At 48.5% G+C, this 21,966-nt stretch overlaps 1 protein-coding gene across 1 annotated transcript; it reads left to right on the forward strand.

Moving 5' to 3' along the window:
- Window positions 1-5,263: 5,263 nt before the first annotated feature.
- C7H16orf54 (chromosome 7 C16orf54 homolog) lies at window positions 5,264-7,847 on the forward strand. Its single transcript, XM_021165923.2, has 2 exons — window positions 5,264-5,368; window positions 6,067-7,847. Exon 2 carries the CDS (start codon window positions 6,158-6,160, stop codon window positions 6,833-6,835), a length of 678 nt encoding a protein of 225 aa, XP_021021582.1. The 5' UTR covers window positions 5,264-5,368; window positions 6,067-6,157; the 3' UTR covers window positions 6,836-7,847.
- The last annotated feature ends 14,119 nt before the right edge of the window (window positions 7,848-21,966 follow it).

Here is a 21,966-nt window from a genome sequence, read left to right on the forward strand (position 1 = left end):
CTCCCCCACCGCCATGCCTTGATGTAAATTGTTTTTACCAGCCCCAGCCCCAAACACACACTGTGATGACAATGGAATCCTATAAAACCAAATAACTGTTTCCTTTTTAAAAATTTCTTGAGTATTTGGTCAGAAAAGTCAGAAAAGTCTAATTAGAGCAGTGGGTTTCCTCCACATCACAGTCATGGCTGCCCTTCATCTGCAGCCCCACTCATCCAGTGTCACCATGGATTCTGCCATGCTGGGCACATGACAGCACACATACATGTATACATAGAGAAGTGGGAGCACACTCATTCAATACACAGAGGTGGGATCACACACACAGAGCTGGGGTGAGATGGTTTTACTACTGACTCTGATGTAGGGAACAATCTGAAGTTCAGAAAGGCACACTCTTATTATTAAGCTAGGGACTCTTTATGGTCAAGGAACAAGAACAATGGCAGCACTGGCTGACGTGACTCTCACTGGGGCTGGACTGGTGATAATTGGTGTCTTATACCCATTTTTGCCCTCAGCCTCCTGATATGATTTAATAAGAATTGCTGATGAGAAGATACGCATTCTGAAGATTTAAGATGGATATGACTGATTTTTATATAAAAGTTTAGATTTGTAATTCTTTTAAGATTCTTTATAAGATTACTTTTTAAAATAAATAATAAAAAATAATTTATCACCTTCCTTTATCACCACAAACTGCTGCCTGCCAGGAAGAGAAGCCAGCTGAGAAAACGACCTTGCTTGCTTACACTTTGTTAATCCATAACAAGTCGCTTAGTTGTGAATGTATGCGTGTTCCTGGGAATAATTTAAAATGTAATTTGCTATTGGCTCTCACTTGTATTGGGGAACACACTGTTTTTTCCACAACCGTCCTCTAGAAGAAAACTAAATGTAAGCACATTGTGACTTTTTATTGCTTGGAAGATTTCGCTGGGATACGCACCATGGAAGAAAGACTAAAGTGCGGGGATTGGAACACTGTTCCAGTTGTTCCAAGTTGGGGGACTGCTCCTTCCACCCACCAACTATGCGTCTGTGTGTATGCCTGTAAGGTTTGTGCGAGAGTGTGTTGGAACTTTGCTCCATCCATCAAATCTGTGTGCATGTACAAATGTCATGCTTGTCTGAGTGTGTGCAGGAGCTTGCTCCACCCACCAGTTGTGTGTGTGTATGTATTTATGTATGTATGTGTGTATGTGTATGTGTGAATGCCTGGATCATATTTGCTGAAGCTTTGCCCTAACAATTCATGTGTGAATGTATATATGTCTGTAGGTCTGTATGCATGTATGTATGTATATATGTATGAATGTATGCATGTATGTATATACATATATGTATATGTTTGTGTGCATGAAGTTATTGAATGCTGCCTTTTGTTTCATCCTGTGTGTGTGTGTGTGTGTGTGTGTGTGTGTGTGAATTTTCTCTTTTCTTCTCTTTCTTGCTGGGCCCAAGGAATGAAAAGACTTCAGAGTTTTCACTTGCCACAGCGAGTGCCAGGCCCAGTAAATCAGGCTTTGTTCCCTCAGAGCAAAAGGCTGCTGAGTAACTTCTCTAAGGGCTGGCTGCCATTGGCAGCAGCACCCATCAGTATCTGGACGGACCCCGTCAGCCACTCTCAACACCAATCCCCACAGTGGCTGCTTGCCTCAGTTTACCCTTTGGTGTCAAAGCTGGTCTTTGGCACACAAACATAACACAAACCTCCAAAAAAGATCAGTGAAAAATCTCAGAAACCCAATTCAAACAACTTAGCACAAAGAGAATTGTGTTACTGGGACACAGGACTCAAAGACAGGATTCTATCTGGATGACAGAAAGCACCTGGAACTCACATTCAGGGTCATGACACCCTCAGAATTCTCCTCTGAACCCCAAGGCTTCCTCCACTTCTCTACCCACAAATGCAAGAGAGGGCCACAGACAGTTGCCAGGTTTTATATGTAACACATTTGGTCCCTCAGAGAGAGATTTAGTTTTGGTTCTAAATCCCAAGGGAGGTCTGAGATGTAGCTTGGTGACCTAGTGCTGACCAAGCTTTGCCAGGCCTTGGGCTGTGTCTCTAAGGTTAGAGGGGAAACGTTAGTTAAAGCTGAGTGTGGTCAGGCACAGCTGCAATCCTAGCTCTCCAAAGATGAAGGCAAAAAGCATAGCACATCTGAAGGCATCTCGTGCTTCCTAGAGAGAGAGCGATTCGAAACAAAATAAAACAAAACAAAATAAAAATGGAGAGGAGTAATCGGTCCATCAACAGTGACTCATTCAACCCAGGAGGAAAGGAACTGAAGGGGGTGGCATGCACTGGAACCTCACCCATTCAGGAAGATATCTCCTCAAAACATGCCGGTCAGTCTAGTGGGGTAGATGCTGTGGGACTCAGAAAATAGAGACCAGAGCAGTGGAGCTGCACTTTGGCTGTACATCGGAATCACTTGGAAAACCTTAGCGTGTTGTGGCCCATAACCCGAGTGTTTAGAAGGTGAGGCAGGAGGATCAGAAGTCAAGCTACATAGGGGGCTGGAGACAGCTTGATCCACAGAGACCCAGTGTCAGAAAAAATAATTAAAACTTCAGGTTTTATTCATTTATTTATTTAGATTTTTGTCTGTTCGTTTGCCTTTGGATCAGGGTCTTGCTCTATAGCCCAGGCTGTCAGTCCTCCTTCTGGCCTCCTGGGGACTGGGACTACAGCTGTGGGTCACTCTGCTTTGTTCTTTTTTGTTTTGGTTTTTGGTTTTTGGTTTTTTTCTGAGACAAGGTTTCTCTGTGTAGCCCTGGCTGTCCTGGAGCTCACTCTGCAGACCAGGCTGGCCTCGAACTCAGAAATCCACCTGCCTCTGCCTCCCAAGTGCTGGGATTAAAGGTGTGCACCACCACTGCCTGGCTCTTTGTTTTTTTCTATTTGAATTTTTTTTTTAATTAAAAACATCCTTTCCTCATACTGACAAACACAGCTTACCATCTAGATCTTTTTGTTTCCTATTTGTTTTCTGACAGACTCTTGCTTTGTGGCTTTAGCTGCCTTGGAACTTGCTGGATAGAGCAGGTTGGTCTTAAACACTTGGTAATTTTACCTGTTTTCCAAATGACAGGATAACTGGCGTGTGCTGCCATACTTGACCAATCTTTCTTGGCCAAGGCTCTATCTTGACCAATTTCTTCTTCTTCCTCCTCCTCTTCCTTCTCTTCCTTTTCTTTTGTTTGTTTTCGTTTTTGTTTTTTGAGACAGAGTTTCTCTGGTTATCCTTGACTGTCTTGGAATTCACTCTGTAGACCAGGCTGCTCTCAAACTCAGAAACCCCCTGCCTCTGCCTCCCAATTGCTGGGATTAAAGGCATTTGCCACCACCACCTGGCTTAATAAATAACTTTTGAATGTGAATAACAATGTTAAGAGTTGAGTATGTGGGGGAAAAAACCCAAGAGCTGAGCAGGTGTACTGAGTAGGTGTACTGAGAAGGTGTAGTGAGCAGGTGTGTACTGAGCAGGTGTACTGAGTATGTGTGTAGTGAGCAGGTGTAGTGAACAGGTGTAGTGAGCAGGTGTACTGAGCAGGTGTACTGAGAAGGTGTAGTGAGCAGGTGTACTGAGCAGGTGTACTGAGCAGGTGTACTGAGTAGGTGTACGAGTAGATGTGCAGCCACAGCCCTGTAACCCCAGCACCAGGAAGGTAGCCAGAAGACTGCCACAATTCCGAGTCCACTGTAGTCTACATAGAGCATTTTAAGCTAGAAATGATACATAGTGAAACCCTGTCTCAAAACAAATGAAAAACATATATGTTGAAATGCTGGTGGTGAAGAATTGTGGCAAAATGCTTGCCTAGCATGAGCGTGACCCATAAGCAAACCAACACCTCCTCCACTGCTGCCCCACCCCCCACCCTGGAAAAAAGAAAGAGAAGACAGAGGAGGGAACAAAGGCCGGGAGAAGGCTCAGTGCAACACAACAGGGCTGATTGACAAGCATGAGGGCCTGAGCTTAGACCTTAGCACACACTTCAAAACTATGGGCACCGCAAGCTCAGCTAAGTGCTCCTACTAGCTTAGCACTGGGGAAGGAAAGAGGGGGGTGGAGGAGAGGGGAAGAGGGTATAGGGGGAGAGGGGCGGAGGGGGACAGGGGGGCAGAGGGACTGGGGAAGGGAAGAGGGAGAGGGAGAGGGAGAGCTCAGCAGTTAAAAACATTTGATGCTCTTGCAGAGCGCCTAGGTTCAATTCCTAGCACTTACAAAGTGGCTCACAACTGTCTGTCAATCAACTTCCAAGAGATCTGACATCCCCTTCTGGCCTTCTTGAACACCAGGCATACTTGTGACGAAAATACATACAGGTGAGCTAAACACACAAACACATAAGATAAAATAATAGGGTGGAAATCAATTAAGTAGACTCTGGTCTACACACACACACACACACACACTGACACTGCATGCACACCATGTAAAGGCATGGTGGCCTAAACAACGCCGGTAACAATTACTCTCACAGTTAGGTATCAGAAGTAGTGGAGAGATGAGCCTGGGCACGTGGCCTGGGACTGAAACCAACACTCAAAAGGCTTACGGGAGTGTGTATGTGTGTGTTGGGGGGTGGGGGGGAAGGGGGTATTCGGGGCCAACCTGGGCTACATCTTAAGTCCCTGTCTCAAACAAAACAAAAGTATGACACAGATGGATGAAAAGGGTGCAGGGAGTAGACGGAAGGACAGGGACCCTCCAAGAAGCAGGCAGCAGGATACACCACAGCGCTCTGGGAGCCCCTGAGCCGGTCTTTGTAATCTTCCTCTCCCCTGGGTGAGCGAGCTGAGGTCTGGGCCTTGCCTGTAGGGTGAGAAGATGAATGCGCTGGGGTCTGGGCTTTGCCAGTGGGGTGAGATGGTGATCGCACCTGGGCCTTGCCTATGGGGTGAGAAGGTGAAGGCACTGGGGTCTGGGCCTTGCCTTTGGGGTGAGATGGTGAAGGTGCTGGGGTCTGGGTCTTGCCTTTGGGGTGAAAAGGTGAAAGCGCTGGGGTCTGCCTTGCCTTTGGGGTGACAAGGTAAAGGCGCTGGGGTCTGGACCTTGCCTGTGGGGTGGGACTGACTGGAGCAAAGCAGCTGCTCATTCTGGCTCCACCTTACACAGGAAGTGGTTCTTCACCACACTGACCACATCCCCAGGTTGCCTTGGAAACACTCTGTGGGGGCAGAAAAAGTTGGGGCACAGTCGCCCAGCAACAGGTGGTAGCCTCCCTTCCGCCTTCTGAGGCCAGCCCTCCAGGGCCTTTCAGATCGCTGCCCAGACACACACCCTCCCGGCATGCACTAGGAAGAAGGGTTCTGAAGAAGGCGAAATCCAAGATTGAAGCAAGGTGACAGGTGAGGTGAGGGGTGCGAAAGCAACTGCAAATGGGGGACTGGTGGCAGAGATGTGGACAAATACCAACAAGGGAGGCAAACAGGCCAGTGATTGGGCAGAGCTGGGGAAGTTGGATAGGTGCCGGGCCACAGACCTGGTACAGCCAGATAGCACAACAGGGCCACCTCCAAGGAGAGCGGTAAGATGGCTCAAAGAGTAGGTGCATACAGAAGGGAGGGGCCAGCAAGGGAGTTCTCTCTCATTCCAAGTCCCCTCACTTGAGACTGAGGCAAGACCTGAGAGCCCCAGACCTTTGATCTGTCATCGGAGGTGGGGGGTGGGGCTGGAGGGGAAGTGAGGCCTGCAACTGTGCAGGGGAGACTCAGCCAGCTCTGGCTTGTTCTCCGGCCTCCCCTGGTTTGCTCTTGACCTCTCTGCGTCCCCTTTGCTCCTCTCTAGTTTTGCCACCCATGCTCAATAAGCCAATTAGAAGAGCCGAATTGACAGCGGGTGGGGGTGGGGGTGGGAGCAGGAACGCAAGATGAGGGACAAAGAGATCCAGCGCCCCCGACTCCCAGTCTGTCTCTGAGGTTCTGAAGTGAAGTTACAGTTTAAATAGAAGGCCAATGATGTGCAGTCCCAGTGACCTGCAGTCTAAGCACTGTCTCATCCTGTGCCATGGTCAAGTTGTTAGAGCCGTTGTTGAATCTCTTTCCAGGAAACGGGGATACCCTCTGGCTGCTGCCCTTTCCTTCTTCTCCCAGTGGAGACGTTCCCTGACTGTTCTGAGTCCACACTGAGTCTCCCAGATGCCCGTGACGCCTCAGCAGCCCTCTGGGCACACGGAGGGGCTCCCTGAGCCTACGGTGGAGACAGCAGTGTGGGTAGTAATTCCCTGCGGCCCTTGTATTCCCATCATGTTGGGCCTGGCCTCTCTCACAGCCTTCTTCATCATAACTACTGCTGTACTGGCCGAACGCCTGTTCCGCCGCCCGCAACCAGACCCCAGCCAGCGTGCCCCCACCCTAGTCTGGCGCCCTGGAGGAGAACTGTGGATTGAGCCCACGAGCAGCGCCCGGGAGCGCTCTGAGGATTGGTACGGCTCCTCCATGCCTCTGCTGATGGACAGGGCTCCAGATCCCCCAACCCCCGGGGGCACCTTGGAGGGCAGAGCAACTGCTCCACCGGCCACTTCATCCCCGCACTCTTCGCCCAGTTCTCTAGTTCCTCAGACCCCACCAGAAGTCCCAGCCCAGAGCACCTTCTGGAGGCCTCAGACCCAAGAGGAGAGGCCCCATGACACAAGCCTGGTGAGCTGGGTTGGGTCTGAGCCCATGCCAGAGGCTGGCTTGCAGATTGGGAGCCCCAGGCCTTGGCGGCCGAGACAAGGGAGCCTGGAGCCTGATTGGGGTCTCCAGCCTCGGGTCACCCTGGAGCAGATCTCAGCATTCTGGAAGAGGGAAGGCCGGACCAGCGTGGGCTTCTGAGTCTTCAGGACCTGCAAGACTAACTCCCACCTCAGAGGGACTACAGGGGTCAGCTCCAGCCTTAGGCCTGACCCTTGTGCTGGAAATTTTGTGTGGAAATTTCTGTCTTCTGCACCTGGCTGGTGGGCAGGCTAAGAGTGTGGACAGCCTGCGCTCCAAGGCTTGCCTGAAGTTCAGCTTAGATTAAAATGCCTAAATTGTGACTCTGAGAATTGAAGGCAAGGCTAGTTGGCTATAGGCCAGAAGGCTTCAAGATGGCACGTCAGGGTATAAACTTACCTAAGACAGCCTATCAGAAGGAAGAGGTCCTGATTGGGAGGCTGACCAACAGCCCAGAGCTTGTAGTTATGAGTGTCAGTCATGTCTGCTGGAGATGGCAAGAATCTTGCTCTCCAGAGCCACACACCCTATCTGCGCCTGGCCACTCCCTCCCACCACTGTGAGGCCCTCTAGGAAAACACAGAGGACAAATCCAGGAGGCGTCTTTGATTCCGTACAAATAATGGCCTTGGCTATTAAACGCCAACATGGGATTTTCCGAACCACGCTGGAGAAGCTGTCCTTGCTTGGAATTGGGACACAGAACCAAAACAGATCAGTAGACTCCTCTGCCCCTTGACTTATGGCTGCACACGTCCTACAGTGCAGTTTTATTCTGTGTTAAGAAAAGCATGGCCTTAAAAATTAAAAAAAAAAAAAAAGAAAGAAAAGCATGGCCTATCGAGAACTTGAGTTTGTTCCAATATGGGAATGAAGATTTTTCCCAGAGAAAGGTCGCTCCCCAAACATAGCCTCTGCCATCTTTCCCCCCAGCTTGCTGGAGTGGTCTAGAGAGGCAGGTTTGCTGTGAGGCAGACTTACTTACAGTGGCCCATGCCGTAGAAACGGAGTCCCAAATGCATGTGTGCCCGCCAGCTGACTTCTCCTTTAGGAGAGGGGCTCGCAGTGGGGAAGATGGAGCTTTCAGCATCTGGAAATCTGACTTTCCAAACTTCAGTCAAGAGTATGACGATCTGCCGTATCAGTTTAGTTTTTGTTTTATCATTTACTTTATATTTTTACTTAAATCGGTTCGCTGTATGCTTAATAAATTTGTTTTAAAGTGAATCCTTTTTGTATGACCTCTGTAAGTGGGAAATCAGTATTTCCAGTATTATTTGACACAAGTTTAAAAAAAAAAAAAAAAAAAGCCAGGCCAGGCCTGCCAGTGGCTGAATCCCAGCACTCAGGAAGCTGAGGCAGAGGGATCTCTGTGATTTCCAGGCTAACCAACACCAAGTTGCAACCTGACTCAAAAGAAAACAGAAACATGAAAATAAATACAATGTAGACAATGGAGCCCTAAGGAAACAGTGTTGCCTACTGGAGACTTTGACCTCAAACTCTGCTCCTTATTAAAAGAAAAGAGAATGAGCCAGAGGTGGTGGGACAAGCCTGAAATGTCAGCACTCGGGAGGCTGAGGTGGGAGATCCCAAGTTCAAGGCCAGCCTGGGCTACTTAGTAAGACTCTGTCAAAAGAAAGGAAGGAAGAAAAAGTGTGAGGGAAAGGGGAGGGAAGGAGAGGTTTTTGGATTGCAGCATACACAAAGCTTAATAGGGAGGAATGAGTAAGAGCATAGATAATTAGACACATTAACTGGGGAGAAGGCACAGCTGTGATAAGCAGGGATGAGCATGCTCTAGCGGAAGATGTTGGGTCCTGTAACTCTAGTTACAGGGGATCTAATGCTCTCTTATGTCTCCATGAGCATATACATACATGTAGGGCACATACACACACACACACACACACGCATGCACGCACATGCGGTTAATAAAGAAAAAGAACCCCAGCTCAGGAGAGAAAATCTTCTCTAGATCAGAGTCCCGGTCGCACTCCTCACCTCTGCCCACTCCTCCCCTTCAGGGCTCAGTACTCATCCTTAGCATCTTGCCATCGGAGTTCTGGGATGGCAGAGTCTCTTGGCACCCGATGGGGCCACCAAGCTTTCCCCCTACTACAGAGTGGCCCAGTCCGGCCTCAGCTCGGGTTAAGCTTCTCCCTCTTTCATTTGTACAAACCACACACAGACACATGGCATATAAGTAACTAAAATCAAACAACTCTCTAAAAATATGGATGCAAATCTGGGTGGTGGTGGTGCAGATCTTTAATCCCAGCAGGGGCAGGCAGATCTCTGAAGCCAACCTGGTCTGCAGAGTGAGTTCCAAAACAATGAGGACTACACAGAGAAAAACCTGTCTTGGAAAAAAAGAAAAGAAAAGAAAGATGCATTTTACTCTTTTTCCTTTATTTCCAACTTTTTATTTTTATTTTAAAAATATTTACTTATTTTTATTTTCTGTGTGTGAGTCTCTTGTCTGAATGTATGTACATCATGTGCCTGGTGCCCACAGAGAGCAGACAAGGTCACTAGATCTCCTAGAACAGTAGTGATGGCTGTGAGCTGCTATGTAGGTGCTGGGAATCGAACCCAGGTTCTCTGACGGAGCAGGCAGTGCTCTTAGCCCTTAAGCCATCTCTCAACCCCACCTTTGCCCCTTTGCCCCCTTTTTGAGGTAGCCTAGAATTCACAACTCTCCTGTGTGCTAGGTTGAGGTAACAGGTGTGCCAGAGAGCACCTTCTCTTCTCCACTTCATTTTAATTGTTAATTTTGATGGTTTTCTCCTCCTTAATGTCTTTAGGAACTGAAAACACAATAAACAAATACAGCAATACTGTGTCCAAACCGTGTGCTTATCCGGCACTTTTGCCCTCAGGAATTCTAGGTCAAAGCTAAGCTTGTATGTTGAGATCAGACATTCCTTAAGCTTTGTAATTAGAGGCTGTGAGCTCAGCTTTGGCAGAACTGGATCAGAGGGAGGTTACCAAGATCAAGCTTGAGGGCACTCTAAATTGGATTTTTTTTTTTTTTTGAGAAAAACTACATTTATTCTCCTAGACCTATGAAGGCCATAGGTGTGAGAACAGGGGTTGCTGAAATTTCCAGGCAGTCCCCCAAACAAGCCCAAACCGGCAGGGTTGACAGAAAATGTTTTCTGCTTTTGAAAGTTTTTGTTTTTAGTACATCTCCAGTGTCTTAGTTATAGCTTCTATTGCTATGATGAAACACGGTGACCAAAGCAACTTTGGAAGGAACTGGTTTATTTCAGCTTACAACCCGCGGTCCACCCTCCACGGAAGTCAGGCCAGGAACTTGCAGGCAGAAGGCACAGTGCCCGGATCTGTGAATGGAGCAGAGGCCATGGAGGCGTGCTGCTTACTGCCTTGCTCCTCACCGTTTGCTTAGCTTGGTTTCCTACAGCACCAGGAACCACCAGCCAGTAATACCACCACATACAAGGACCTTGGCCCTACCACATCAACTACCAGGCAGGAAATTTGGATCTTAAATATCTGGAAAAGACCAATTCTTACAGGCTTGGTCCTCAGGGTTGCTCTGTTGGGAGGCGAGGAAACCTTTCAAGGCAAGGCTTGTGGGAGTTCACTGAAGGTGTCCCTCAGGAGCCGTTAGTATCCTGGCCCATTCGGTCTCTATGGCTCCCACCTATGAGTGCTTTTGCTCTGTGTGCATTTCTACAGTATGTACGGCTGCCTAAATGCAGGCAAAAGCAACTCCTATTTTCTCTCAGTGGAAACATTCCCTCCTGGAAACTCAAGTTTCCCATCTGGAACACTCCCCATCCCCCATCCCTCTATCCCCCACCCCCTGCTTCCCCATCCCTCACCCCTCCATCCCCCACCCCCTGCTTCCCCATCCCCCACCCCTCCATCCCCCACCCCCTGCTTCCCCATCCCCCACCCCTCCATCCCCCACCCCCTGCTTCCCCATCCCCCGACTCCCTACCTCCTACCCCTGCGAGACTGTATAAATGTGTAACGAGAAATGTCAGAAAGAGGAGAGTTCCTTGGCGCTTCCAGCCGATGTGCGGCTCTCCCGAGTTATACTGAGGTGGGTCTTCATTGACCGCAGCTGGTTTTGATTCATCCGTGAGTATAAACTCATTGGTTCACCAGGCTGGATTTGGGTGGGTAAGTTGTTTATTTGGTCTGTGTTCTGTATACTATCTGGGGTGAATAGGCGTTTGTCTTTGCGTCGTCCGGAAAAGCTCGTGATTCGGACCCACTGATGAACGGATTGAAACCGGCAGACTTGAGGCCAGGTGTGCGCCGGTGTCTGCAGGTCCAGAGAGTCAGGCTCGTCATCAGGCTGGGCTGAGGGGCTAGCATGAGCCTTTGGGCTGAAGTCTACTTTGAGCGGCATAATAATGATATTCCGTTTCAAAAGAGAAAAAAAAAACTGAACTGAAAGAATTTTTGTTTTGGGAGGACAGAGGAGTCTTGTTAGAGATTTCTCTGTTCCACCACAGTGAATGCAAATTTACCAAGTAAAAGCCAGAGACAATTCTCAGGAGTGGGGGAGGTTCTAGGGGAGGAATACCAGTTTGATGGGGTTTTTGCTTGGTTTTGTTTTAATTTCTTTTTTAGATTTATCTATTTTATTTTGGGAGTTTTGACTGTATTTGCATATGTATGCCACATGTACATTTACAGATGGTTGTGAGCTACCATGTGGATACTGAGAACTAAACCTGATTTCTCTGCAAGAACAGAACGACTCTTACCTTCTGTGGTATTTCTCTAGCCCTTGTTTGGTTTTTAAGACAAAGTCATGTTATGTAGCCCGGGCTGGTCAGTCTAACTACCAATCCTCCTGCCTTATTTTCCCAAATATTGGAATGACAGACACACACCTAATATGTGGAGGTCAGAAGTTTCCGCCAACTATTTTCCTAGAACACGGTCTGTCTGATTCAGCACACACACACATACACACTCACTCACACACACACACCATGCATGTGACCGTCAGAGGACAGCTTACAGGAGTTGGTTACTTTCTGCCGTGTAAGTTCTTGGAATTGGACTCAGGTTATCAGGGCTGGCAACAGGTGCCTTTTCCCACTGATCCATCTCATTGGCCCTCTCCACTTCATTTTTTTTAAGTTTTATTTTATGTATACACCTGTTCTACCAGCACACATGTCTGTGTACACCTGTGTGCAGTGCCCACAGAAGCCAGAAGAGGGCATCAGATTCCCCTAGGACTCGAGTTAGAGATGCTGTGATCCACTACTGGGTGGGTGCTAGAAATGGAACCTGGGTGCTCTGGAAGAGCACCCTGCAGCTCAGTCACTGGGCTGCCACCACTCCAGGCTAATCTTTGGTATTTGAACATGTTGAGTTCACAGCCTTCCTGCCGTCTCACCCACTGAGCAATCTCTCCATCTGGGCATTCGTTGTGCTGACTTCAGTCTTGAACCTTCTTCCCTCAGCTTCTGCAACCTTATGGTACCCCTGCCCCATCCTGTCTTCTCTTTTAGGGATCAGACCTGACTAACCCTTCTTTGTCTCCACACGCTCTTCCCAGGCAGTTTTACCCAGAACTTCAACTTCAGCTGCCTTTGCCTGAATGATCCCAGAGTTTCTACCTCCAGCTGCAGCAGATATGGTCCCCATACATCTATTCTCTTATTCAGCAGGAACACCAGTATGGTTTATAATGGGCTTCATGGCCACCCAAAAGAAGGCCCCACTCCCCAGAATCCTTGGTAGCTAAGCATGGTTAGGTAACTGTGCTAGAATTCAGACATGGTATGGAACATCACTGCTACGGGCAATGATATCTTAGGGACAGCTGAACAGTTAGAGAGGAGGCACTGGACGGTCTATGAAAGACCACACCAGCCCAGAATTGCCTACCTAGTGCTAGTGCATGTTAAAGCCCAACGCTTTATTTTATATATATCATTACCCACTGTGGATGTTTGTAACCTGAAGTCAAACCTATGCCTTAACTAAATGCTTCGTGTTCCTTCAGCCGTCCTTTCCCTTCCATGAGGGATCATACGCTCAGGTCTCTCAAACTCAAGAGCTCCCTCGCTACACCTAGCCACTCCCTCACAATTATCTCCTACACACACTCACACACAATTGTCTCCTACACACACTCAGGGAAGCTTTCCTTGAGCCCCACCCCCAACCATCCCAAATGACCCATATTCTGCCCACTTCTGTCCCTACCCGCCTCCTGGGTTCTGGCTGTATGTCACCCACGCTTCCCGAGGTCAATCACAATTCACTGGATGGTACCTAGTTACCTTCCTGTCTCCTTTTTTTCCACATTGTATCTTGTGTTGATCTGATCAGTGTGGCAAAATACCAGGTAAAAACTACTTAGAGGACGGGAGTGGGGGTGGGGTGGGGGTGGGGTGGGGTGGGATATTTCAGCTCCCAGCTTGAGGGTGTGGCTCCCTCATGGAAGGGAAAGTGTGGCCACAGGAACACAAGGTAGCTGCTCACATTTAACCCAAAGTCAGTGTGGCATTTGAATGAGAGCCGCCATGGGTGCATCTATTTGAATGTCTGGTTCTCAGTGGGTGGACTGTTTGGGAAGGATTAGGAGGTGTAGCCTTGATAAAAGAGGTGTGACCTTGGAGGAGGTGTGGCCTTGGAGGAGGTGTGTCACTGGGGCTGGGTGATAAGATTTCAAAAGCCCAGGCCATTCTGGAATTTTGAAATCTCTGCCTTGTGTTTGTGGATCAAATATAAACTCTCAGCCTCAGGCCAGGCATGGTGGCACATGCCTTTAATCCCAGCACTCGGGAGACAGAGGCAGGCGGATTTCTGAGTTCGAGGCCAGTCTGGTCTACAAAGTGAGTTCCAGGACAGCCAGAGCTACACAGAGAAACCCTGTCTTGCAAAAAGCAAGAAACAAACAAAAAAAAAAAAACCCCAAAAAACAAAAAAAATGCTCTCAGCCTCTTTTCCAGCACCATACCTACCAGCCTACCTCCATGCTCCCTGCCACGGTGGCCATGGACTTACCTCTGAAGCTATAAAGAAGCCCCCAACTAAATGCTTTCTTTTCCGAGTTGCCTTGCTCATGATGTCTCTCCCCACAGCAATAGAACAGTGACTAAGACAGCCAGGAAGCAGAGATCAGCGGAAGTTGGTTTTCAGTTCACTTGTTCCTTTTTGTTGAGCCCAAGGTGCTACCCACAGCTAGGGTAACTCTTCCTACCTCACTTAACCCAGTTAGAACTCCAATATCGACACGCCCAGAATGCCCAGATGTGTTTGTCTTCATGATGGTTCTAGATTCTGTCAAGTGACCACTGTTAACCACCACGTATCTAAACTGAGCCTGCTGAAAATGCTAACCCCCTAAACCTCAATAAACACTCCTCCCCCTCTGTCTTTTTAACTATGCCCCTGTTTGTGTGAATCTGTGCATATAAGTGTGTAGGTGCAAATGCGTGTATGTAGATGTGTATAGGTTGGAGGTGGATGGCATGTCTTTTTTAACCACTCTCTACTTTATTTTTTGAGGCAGGGTCTCTCACTGAACTTGGGCTCCCCAATTGGCTGGCTGGCCAGTGAGCTTCTGAGACCCACCTGTCTACCCCTCTCCAATGCTACGGTTAAAGGACGTATGCGTGCATACCTGGCTTTTAGGCGAATGGTAGGGATCTGAACTCGGGTCCCCACGTGTGTACAGAAGTGCATTACTGAGTGTCTCCCAACCTTTCTCCTGCTTCTCAAAATGTGTCCCAGTCTGGCCTCTAACTCTTGACCCTCCTGTCCTACCTCCATCTCCTGAGTGCTGGAATTATAGGCATGTGCCAGCTCATCTTTCTGACTTTTCTAGGAGAAGTAGATTTTTAGGTAAAATAAGATAAAACAATAATTTCTTAAATGTTTATAAATCTTTACCTCTAAGATCTAAATGGAATAAATCTTGGCCCATATGGATCATGTCAATCACCAGTCAAAGCTGAACAATTTGTCTGGAAAGACTTCATGAGTGGATGGATGGATGGTCAGAGCCCCTTGTCTTGGCCTTTAGTGCTCAGAGTCGGGGCAGCCACTCTCAGATCACTATCCCCCACGTTTGCACTATAGACATGTTGAAACAGATAATTGTTCCTTGTGGCAAGCTTTCTTGGTATTTCAAAGCATCTCTACCAGCTAGGAGCCAATAGCATCCTCTTAGCTGTGACAGTGTGACACTACCAAATGTCCTCCTGGCAGGGGAGGGAGCGGGAGCCACTGATCGAAATGGGGCATCTTAACCAAATGACACAACTTCCTGAACGTGAGGCAACCTACTCAAATGCCAAGAAAGACATCTAGAACCAAAAAAGGTTCTAGAAATTATAATGACTGCAAAAAATTTAATGGTAAAATTGGCATTGGGGGACTGAGTTCAAGAAGAAAGAAATATTTTCAACACGTTTTATGATATAAAGCAAAATGGTTTTTAGTAGGAGGAAATAGTTGGGCATGGTGACACACACACGAGAGGCAGAGGCGAGCAGATTTCTGTGTGTTCAAGGTCAGCCTGGTCTGCATATCTGCCTAGAGAGCTCCAGGCCAGCCAGAGTTACATAGTGAGACCCTGTCTCAAAAAGAAAAAAAAAAAAAAAAAAAAAAATCAGAGGAAATGGAAAAGAGGCAAAAGCAAACAGGAGTCTATTGAATGTAGAACAGGTTTGGTTTCCCTGTTCTCCCTGCCAGACAGGGTTTCCCTATGTACCTCTGTCTGTCCTGGAACTCACTCTGTAGACCAGGCTGGCCTCAAACTCAGAGATCCACCTGCCTCTGCCTCCTGAGTGCTGAGCCACCACTGTCAGCTTGGAGAAAAGCTTTTGAGGCAGGAAAGACAGTGTGTCTGTGGTGTTCACCTGGAGAGCCCTCTGGGATCATCTGCAATTTCACTCCTGGAATCTTTCGGGGCAGAATGGAGCATCAGTAGTTGGGTTTCTGCAGCCACCACCGTGAAGCCACAAAAACTCAGGAAGCTGCAGACCACAGGCAACGAATGAGGAGAGCAACAAGATTCCAGAGAGAAAGCAAGCAGGTGTGTGAGGAGCTGCCCAGAGGACTCTTGAGCAGGAGAGAGAGAGCTGAGAGAGGAGTGACTGAGGCAGAGGCTTGGAGATGGTTCCAGAGGAGAGAGCTGAGCAGCCCGCAGCCCCAGTTGTTAGAGGATTTCTCTCAACTGCTCGGCAAGGAATCAAGCGTGTCTGTGTGTGTGTGTGTGTGTGTGTGTGTGTGTGTGTGTGTGCGCATGAAAGCAAGCTACTCAAGGCCAGGGAAAGAGCCACCTGTAGGATTAACCAAGCCAGTGCCAGGACTGACACAAAGCCAGGGCAGCTCCTGCTAGATTAGACACACTCAGAGGTTATGAAAGTAGGTAAACTACTCAGGAAGACCTTGCTTGCCCCAGTAACAGGCATGACTAACTGGAGACAGGATGTCCACTCCTTATCATAACGATATCATAATCATAAGGATCATGTGTAGGTCTGGTGTTTATCTGACAAGCAATATAAGATTAGCAGGCATAAGGAGGCAGAATGAAGAGACAATATAGAGTTGGGAGAAAATATTTGCAAGCAGCATTTGATAAGGGGTCAATATTTGTAGAGCATAAAGCACCTAGGCAGAGGGGCTGAAGCCACGATCTCATTTCTAGAGACCGATTTCCAACGGAAACAACCTGGCTCACAGAGGCAGAAGGGAGGAGAGAGGACATCTCAGCTTCTCAGCTGAGGGTTAGGGAGAGATGGGGTAGAAAATTGGAGTCAGACAGAAGAAATCAGTAACCATGTAAATCGATGTGTGCAGCACTTAATTCAATCATCGGCATTGTATACAATGAAGCAAAAACAGAAAGATGAAATTTACAGGGACTGGGAGGGGATAGAGGCCCTAAGTCTGGGGTAAAACTAGCCACAGTGGTGACATCTGTCTTTCTACACAGGTCTCCAGTGAGGTTGCTAAAAGCAACAAGCCAGCCGGGTGGCACAGTGGTGGGGGGGCATGCCTTTAATTCCTGCACTCCAGAGGCAGAACCAAGCAAGTCACTCTGAGTCTGAGGCCGGCTTGCTCTACATAGTGGGTTTTGGGTCAGCCAGGGCTATACAGTGAGACTTTGTCTCAAAATAACACAGAACAAACAAACAAAAAAACAAGCTAGAGACGTAAAATCATTCCGCTGCTAAGGGCACCGCCACTGAGCCTGATAATCTGCATTTAACCCTGGAACACATATGGTGGGAAGTTGTAATTCTTTTTTGAAATGACAACCTTTGAATAATTATAACTTGGAAAAAATCACAAAACCCTATCTGTAAAGACACCAAGTGTACAGTGTTCTCCTTTAAATCTCTCAGTCTCTTTGTCTCTGAGTTGTTGTCTCTCTGTTCTCTCCCTCTTCCTCTCAAAGCTCATATTTAAACACAGAATCCATAATATTTCTTATCTTTTTTTTTTGAAACAAGGTTACTATGTAGCCCCGGCTTGCCTCACACTAACAGATTCCCCCTGCCTCTATCTCCTGAGTGCTGGGACTAAAGATATGCACCATCATACCTTCCCTTACCCTTAGCTTAATAAATTTGATAGCATAACTTCATTCTGACTTGCCATGAAATCCATTTCTTTGTTATAGTTAAGGATCCAGCTTGAGGGACTGGAGCAATGGCTTCCAAGTTAGGAGCACTGGGTGCTCTTCCAGAGGACCTGGGTTCAGTTCCCAGCACCCACATGGTTCCTTACCACAGTCTGTAATTTCAGCTCCAGGGGAATCTGACCTCTGACCTCCACAGGCACCAGGCATATACATACCCACAAAGCAAAACACTGGGGTTTTTGCTGTTGTTGTTGTTGTTGTTGTTGATTGCTTTGTTTTTAATTATTATATTCTATGTGTACAGATGTTTTGTCTGCACGTATGTATGTTCACCGTGTGTGTGCACATCTGTATGTTCACCATGTGTGTGCATATCTGTATGTCCACCGTGTGTGTGTACGTATGTATGTACGTCGTATGTGTGCATGTCCCTCGGGATGTACTCTGCCACTGAGCTACATTCCAGCCCTTGTTTTCTTAGGACTGGCTCTCTCTATACTCCAGGCCAGCATTGATCCTTTGGCCTCAGCCTCTTGAAACTCTACCATGCTGGGTCTGGGGCTGCTCTGTAGGACTCCTGAATCTTTTAACTGAAGCACTAGAGAAAGAGGCTGCCCAGGGCCTACCACACTAAGCTACATTATGATGATCCCCTCACCCGATGGTTCCTTTAAGGGCTCTGCCAGTTTCCACCGACTGGAACATGTAAAAGGCTGCCCTCACCGTCAGAAGAAACCTGCTGTGCGCAGGGGTAGGTGCAAATTTACCAATGATCCAGGGATCAGATTTTTCTGTAGTTCAGAATTTGGCCTCACAGAACTGAGTTACCCAAGGCTTCAGAGAGCAGAGCTGAAATATTGGGAGCTGTCTAAAATGATCGATCACTCGGGACACCACAGGAACAAAGCCAGGGGATTCAGCAGCATTTGGAGATTTTTACCTCCTTCCAGAGCAAGTGATAAACAATGTGCGTCTGCTCCATCAACACAACAGAGAGATCTTTTTTTAAACGCAAGATGGTTTCCAGAAATGTTCTGGCTTGCTAAGAGGTCCTGATGGCTTTAAATGCCTCCTCCCTTCCTTGGCCTTGGCACGGGACTCCTGGGCATGGAAGCAATCTCTCTCAGCTTCAGTTTGAGCTCTTGCTGTCCTTGAAGGAACACCTCCCCTCTCTGGCCTAACATAGCTTCTGTTGGTGACTAGATTGAACGGTGGGACAGGGTTCACTAGATGGCAGTGTAGGTAGGTGAGTAGGAGAGCAAATGGGCCTGTGTGTGAATGAGGTGCGGCCCAAGCTGGGCTTTGCACAGCACTAGGCTGCCTTCGACATTTGGGTGAATATCTGATGACAAGACTGGGCTGGCAAGTCGGTGGAAGGATTCCCCTAGCTTTCTACTCCTTCCTGAGTGAAGTCTCTTTGTTTTGTTCTTACTTTTTTGAGACAAGGTTTATGCAGCCCATTTTGGCCTCCAAAATGTGGTTCTCCTGCCTCAGTTTCTCAGGTACTAGGATTATAGTCTTGAGGCACTAGGCCCAGCCCTGGCTTTCTTCTCCTCTGAAAGAGGATTCCAGTCTGCAGTCCAGGCCTAACTATATAGACCTGACTGGCCTCGAACTGGCAATCCTCCGGCTCTGCCTGGTGAGTGCTGAGAACACAGCAAGCAGCTCCTCCAGCTCTAGCCTTGTCTTCCGGAGCAGCTGCTGCCGTTTGTACTCCTGGCCACCTGGCCTATTGTCTTTTTGAATCCCCAAGAGGGTGTAAATCAAGCCATGGGGTTACATTGCCCTCTGGTGGTCATAAGGCCATTTCTATGAATTTCCCTGAACTGCTTTTCCATTGTTCTTCTGGACTCCGCCCTAACCCCGGACCCAGACACATCGCCAAAAGGACAAATCTCCTAGTCTGTTTTGAGTAGTGCCAGACATCCACGGAAGGAGTGGAGAACGCCTCCAAATGCTGCCCCACCACCGTGTTGATATGTAACCTCCAGCAATGCTCTTGGCTCTGTAAGCCAGTCTCCTTGTGGGTAGCACGGAGATGTTGACACCTCGCCCCTCCCCCATCATTAACTGAGGGAATGGGACCCTTCTCATCCTCCAGGTGCACTGATGATGTCACAGAGGATGGCAGTCATCACCTTCACTCATCCACTCATTGAGTCAATTCGGCCATTTGTCAAATGGGTTTCGCACTGGGCATGGGGCAGCCTTGAGAAGTGCTCTAACCCTAGACCCAGGCTGAACAGGAAACCCACCACCAAGTGAAAGGGGGGAGTCCTCTTCTGCCATGTCTTCCCTCTGCCCCCTGAGACCTCCAAAAGATTCTAGCCTCTACTCTAGCAGTTCTCAGCCTGTGGGTTATGACACCTTTGGGGTTTGAATAACCCACAAGGACCCCTTTCACAGGGGTCCCACATCAGATATCCTGCATAGATTTCTAACGATAATAAAATTACAGTTATGAAGTAGTGACAAGAATAATTTTATGTTGGGGGTCACCACAACACGGGGAACTGCATTAAAGGGTCACAGCAATTGGAAGGTTGAGGACCACTGCTCTGCCCACACTGGTGCCTGCTTCACTGGCAAGACCCTCATCCAAGCCTCCCCAGGCAGCATCCCTTCACCTCCCTGCATCCTTCTTCAGGGGACCGAATCTGCATTGAAAATGGGCGTAGCTTATTTTCTAGCTTGAATCTGATTGTTCTTGGGACCCAGTCCAAATCCTCTGACCTACCATTTTGTGGTCTGGAGCCAGACCATCCCCTAGTCATCTTGTTTTCCAGGGCCCAGCATCAACTAATTCAGCACACAATGCAAGCCATTACCTTCCTCTGGGCCTCTGCCCATGCAGTTGCCTCTGCCTGGAAACCCGGCACCTCTCTCTCTGCTACGAGGAGAGCAAGTGCTACTTTGGCTTGCCTAGAGTCTTACTTGCTTTCCTCCAGTAATAGAATCCCTTCCCAGGTCACAGAGTTCAGAGAATCCTGGAAGGGTCTATCCATCTCTGAGTTCAAAATTGACCTTGAAATTCAGCCTGACAGAGTCCTTAAAAAATAATTGCAGCACTAGCCAGGCATAGTGGCTTATGCTGGTTCCCAACACTTGGGAGGTGACGGTTTAGGGATTAGTAGCTCAAAGACAGCCTTGGCTACACAGTGAGGTCCAGGCCAGGCGAGACTATGTGAGCTAATGAGACCTTGCATCTAAAAGCAATAACAGCAATTCTGTGGAAGAGACATGTGTGGGATTCATGCTCCCCCTGAGTGCAGTCCACTCCCCTCTGTCTGCTCCGGACTCACCCCCTAATTTTAGATTCCAGAGCATGAGTTTGGGTCTCCTAAAGCTTAATCCTCACTGCTGCCCCTCTCAGGCTCTGCTACCACCCGAAATCCCAGATTTAGGACTTTCTGGTTACCAGAGCTCCCCCGCCTCCCCTCGCCCCTCCTCGGTGCTCACATTTTCTGCACTGGTACCCAGCAGTGCCCAGTTCTGCAGGGACTCGGTTTTCCTTCTTCAGAAGTGAGGAGTTGGGGCTTTTAAAGACCAAAGGTCTCTGGAGTTAGTCCACTTTGCTAAGAGCATCCATGCTGCTCCTGCAGGAAGGATGGGGACCAGGAAGGGGTGAGAGACAATGGGTGCTATCCCAAGGGACACATCCAGGCTGTGCCCATGAGAACGGCCCTCTTGGTTCAGAACATTGGCCAGCTCTGTCCAGGATCTCTGCCAAGTACATCTCCACCTCCTGATGCACCACCCGCCAAGGGCAGGGCCATGAATAAAGCAGGCCTCAGTCTGTTGGGCTCTGGACTGTGCAATGGGCTTAGTGTTTGCCTTCACACCTCCCCACTAAATGACACCAGGTAGGACATAGGGTCTTTGTGGCCAAGAGCTGAATGTATCCTCTCCTTGTGGCCAAGGGGGAGAAGTGGGCTCTGAGAGGCTGTGGTTTCCCTTCCCCCACCAGCTTGAACCTGCTTGCTCAAGGGTGGAGCTTTCTGCTCATTCGTCCTGCCACGCCTACTGCTGGACCCTGCCTCTTTGCTGCTTGGAGGCACACACGTGTTCGCCCTGCTATTGGACCCCGAGATTGTTTGGCGGGAAATCGGGTTCCCTCCCCCTTCCTTTATAACTGAGTGTCTGGAAATAGTAAAATTGAGCTTTGATCAGAATACTGTCTTAGCTACATTTCTTCTCTTCCAGGTTTCCAAAATGCCTTTCCAGGCTAGAACCCAGGCTGTGATCTGCTGGCCGGACACAACAAGAGGCAGAGGGAGCTCCTGGGAGGAGTGGCATCATGGACGGCCAGTACCTAGGACCTGTCATGGACATGTTCCTCCTGGATCTGCCCTAGGATCTAGGCTTAGACGAGGTCAGGGTAGCGCTTCAGACATCAGTCAGGGGGAAATGTCGCAGCGGGATGGCAAATCTGATACCACACCCCTTCAAATATAAGATCCTTCCTGGTATAAAGAGGTGCCATGCAGGGCAGTGGTGGCGCACGCCTTTAATCCCAGCACTTGAGAGGCAGAGGCAGGCAGATTTCTGAGTTCGAGGCCAGCCTGGTCTACAGAGTGAGTTCCAGGACAGCCAGGGCTACACAGAGAAACCCTGCCTCGAAACAACAACAACAACAACAACAAAGAAG

The sequence above is a fragment of the Mus caroli genome, chromosome 7 (genome assembly GCF_900094665.2).
Source record: "Mus caroli chromosome 7, CAROLI_EIJ_v1.1, whole genome shotgun sequence".
Classification (NCBI taxonomy): Eukaryota; Metazoa; Chordata; class Mammalia; order Rodentia; family Muridae; genus Mus; species Mus caroli.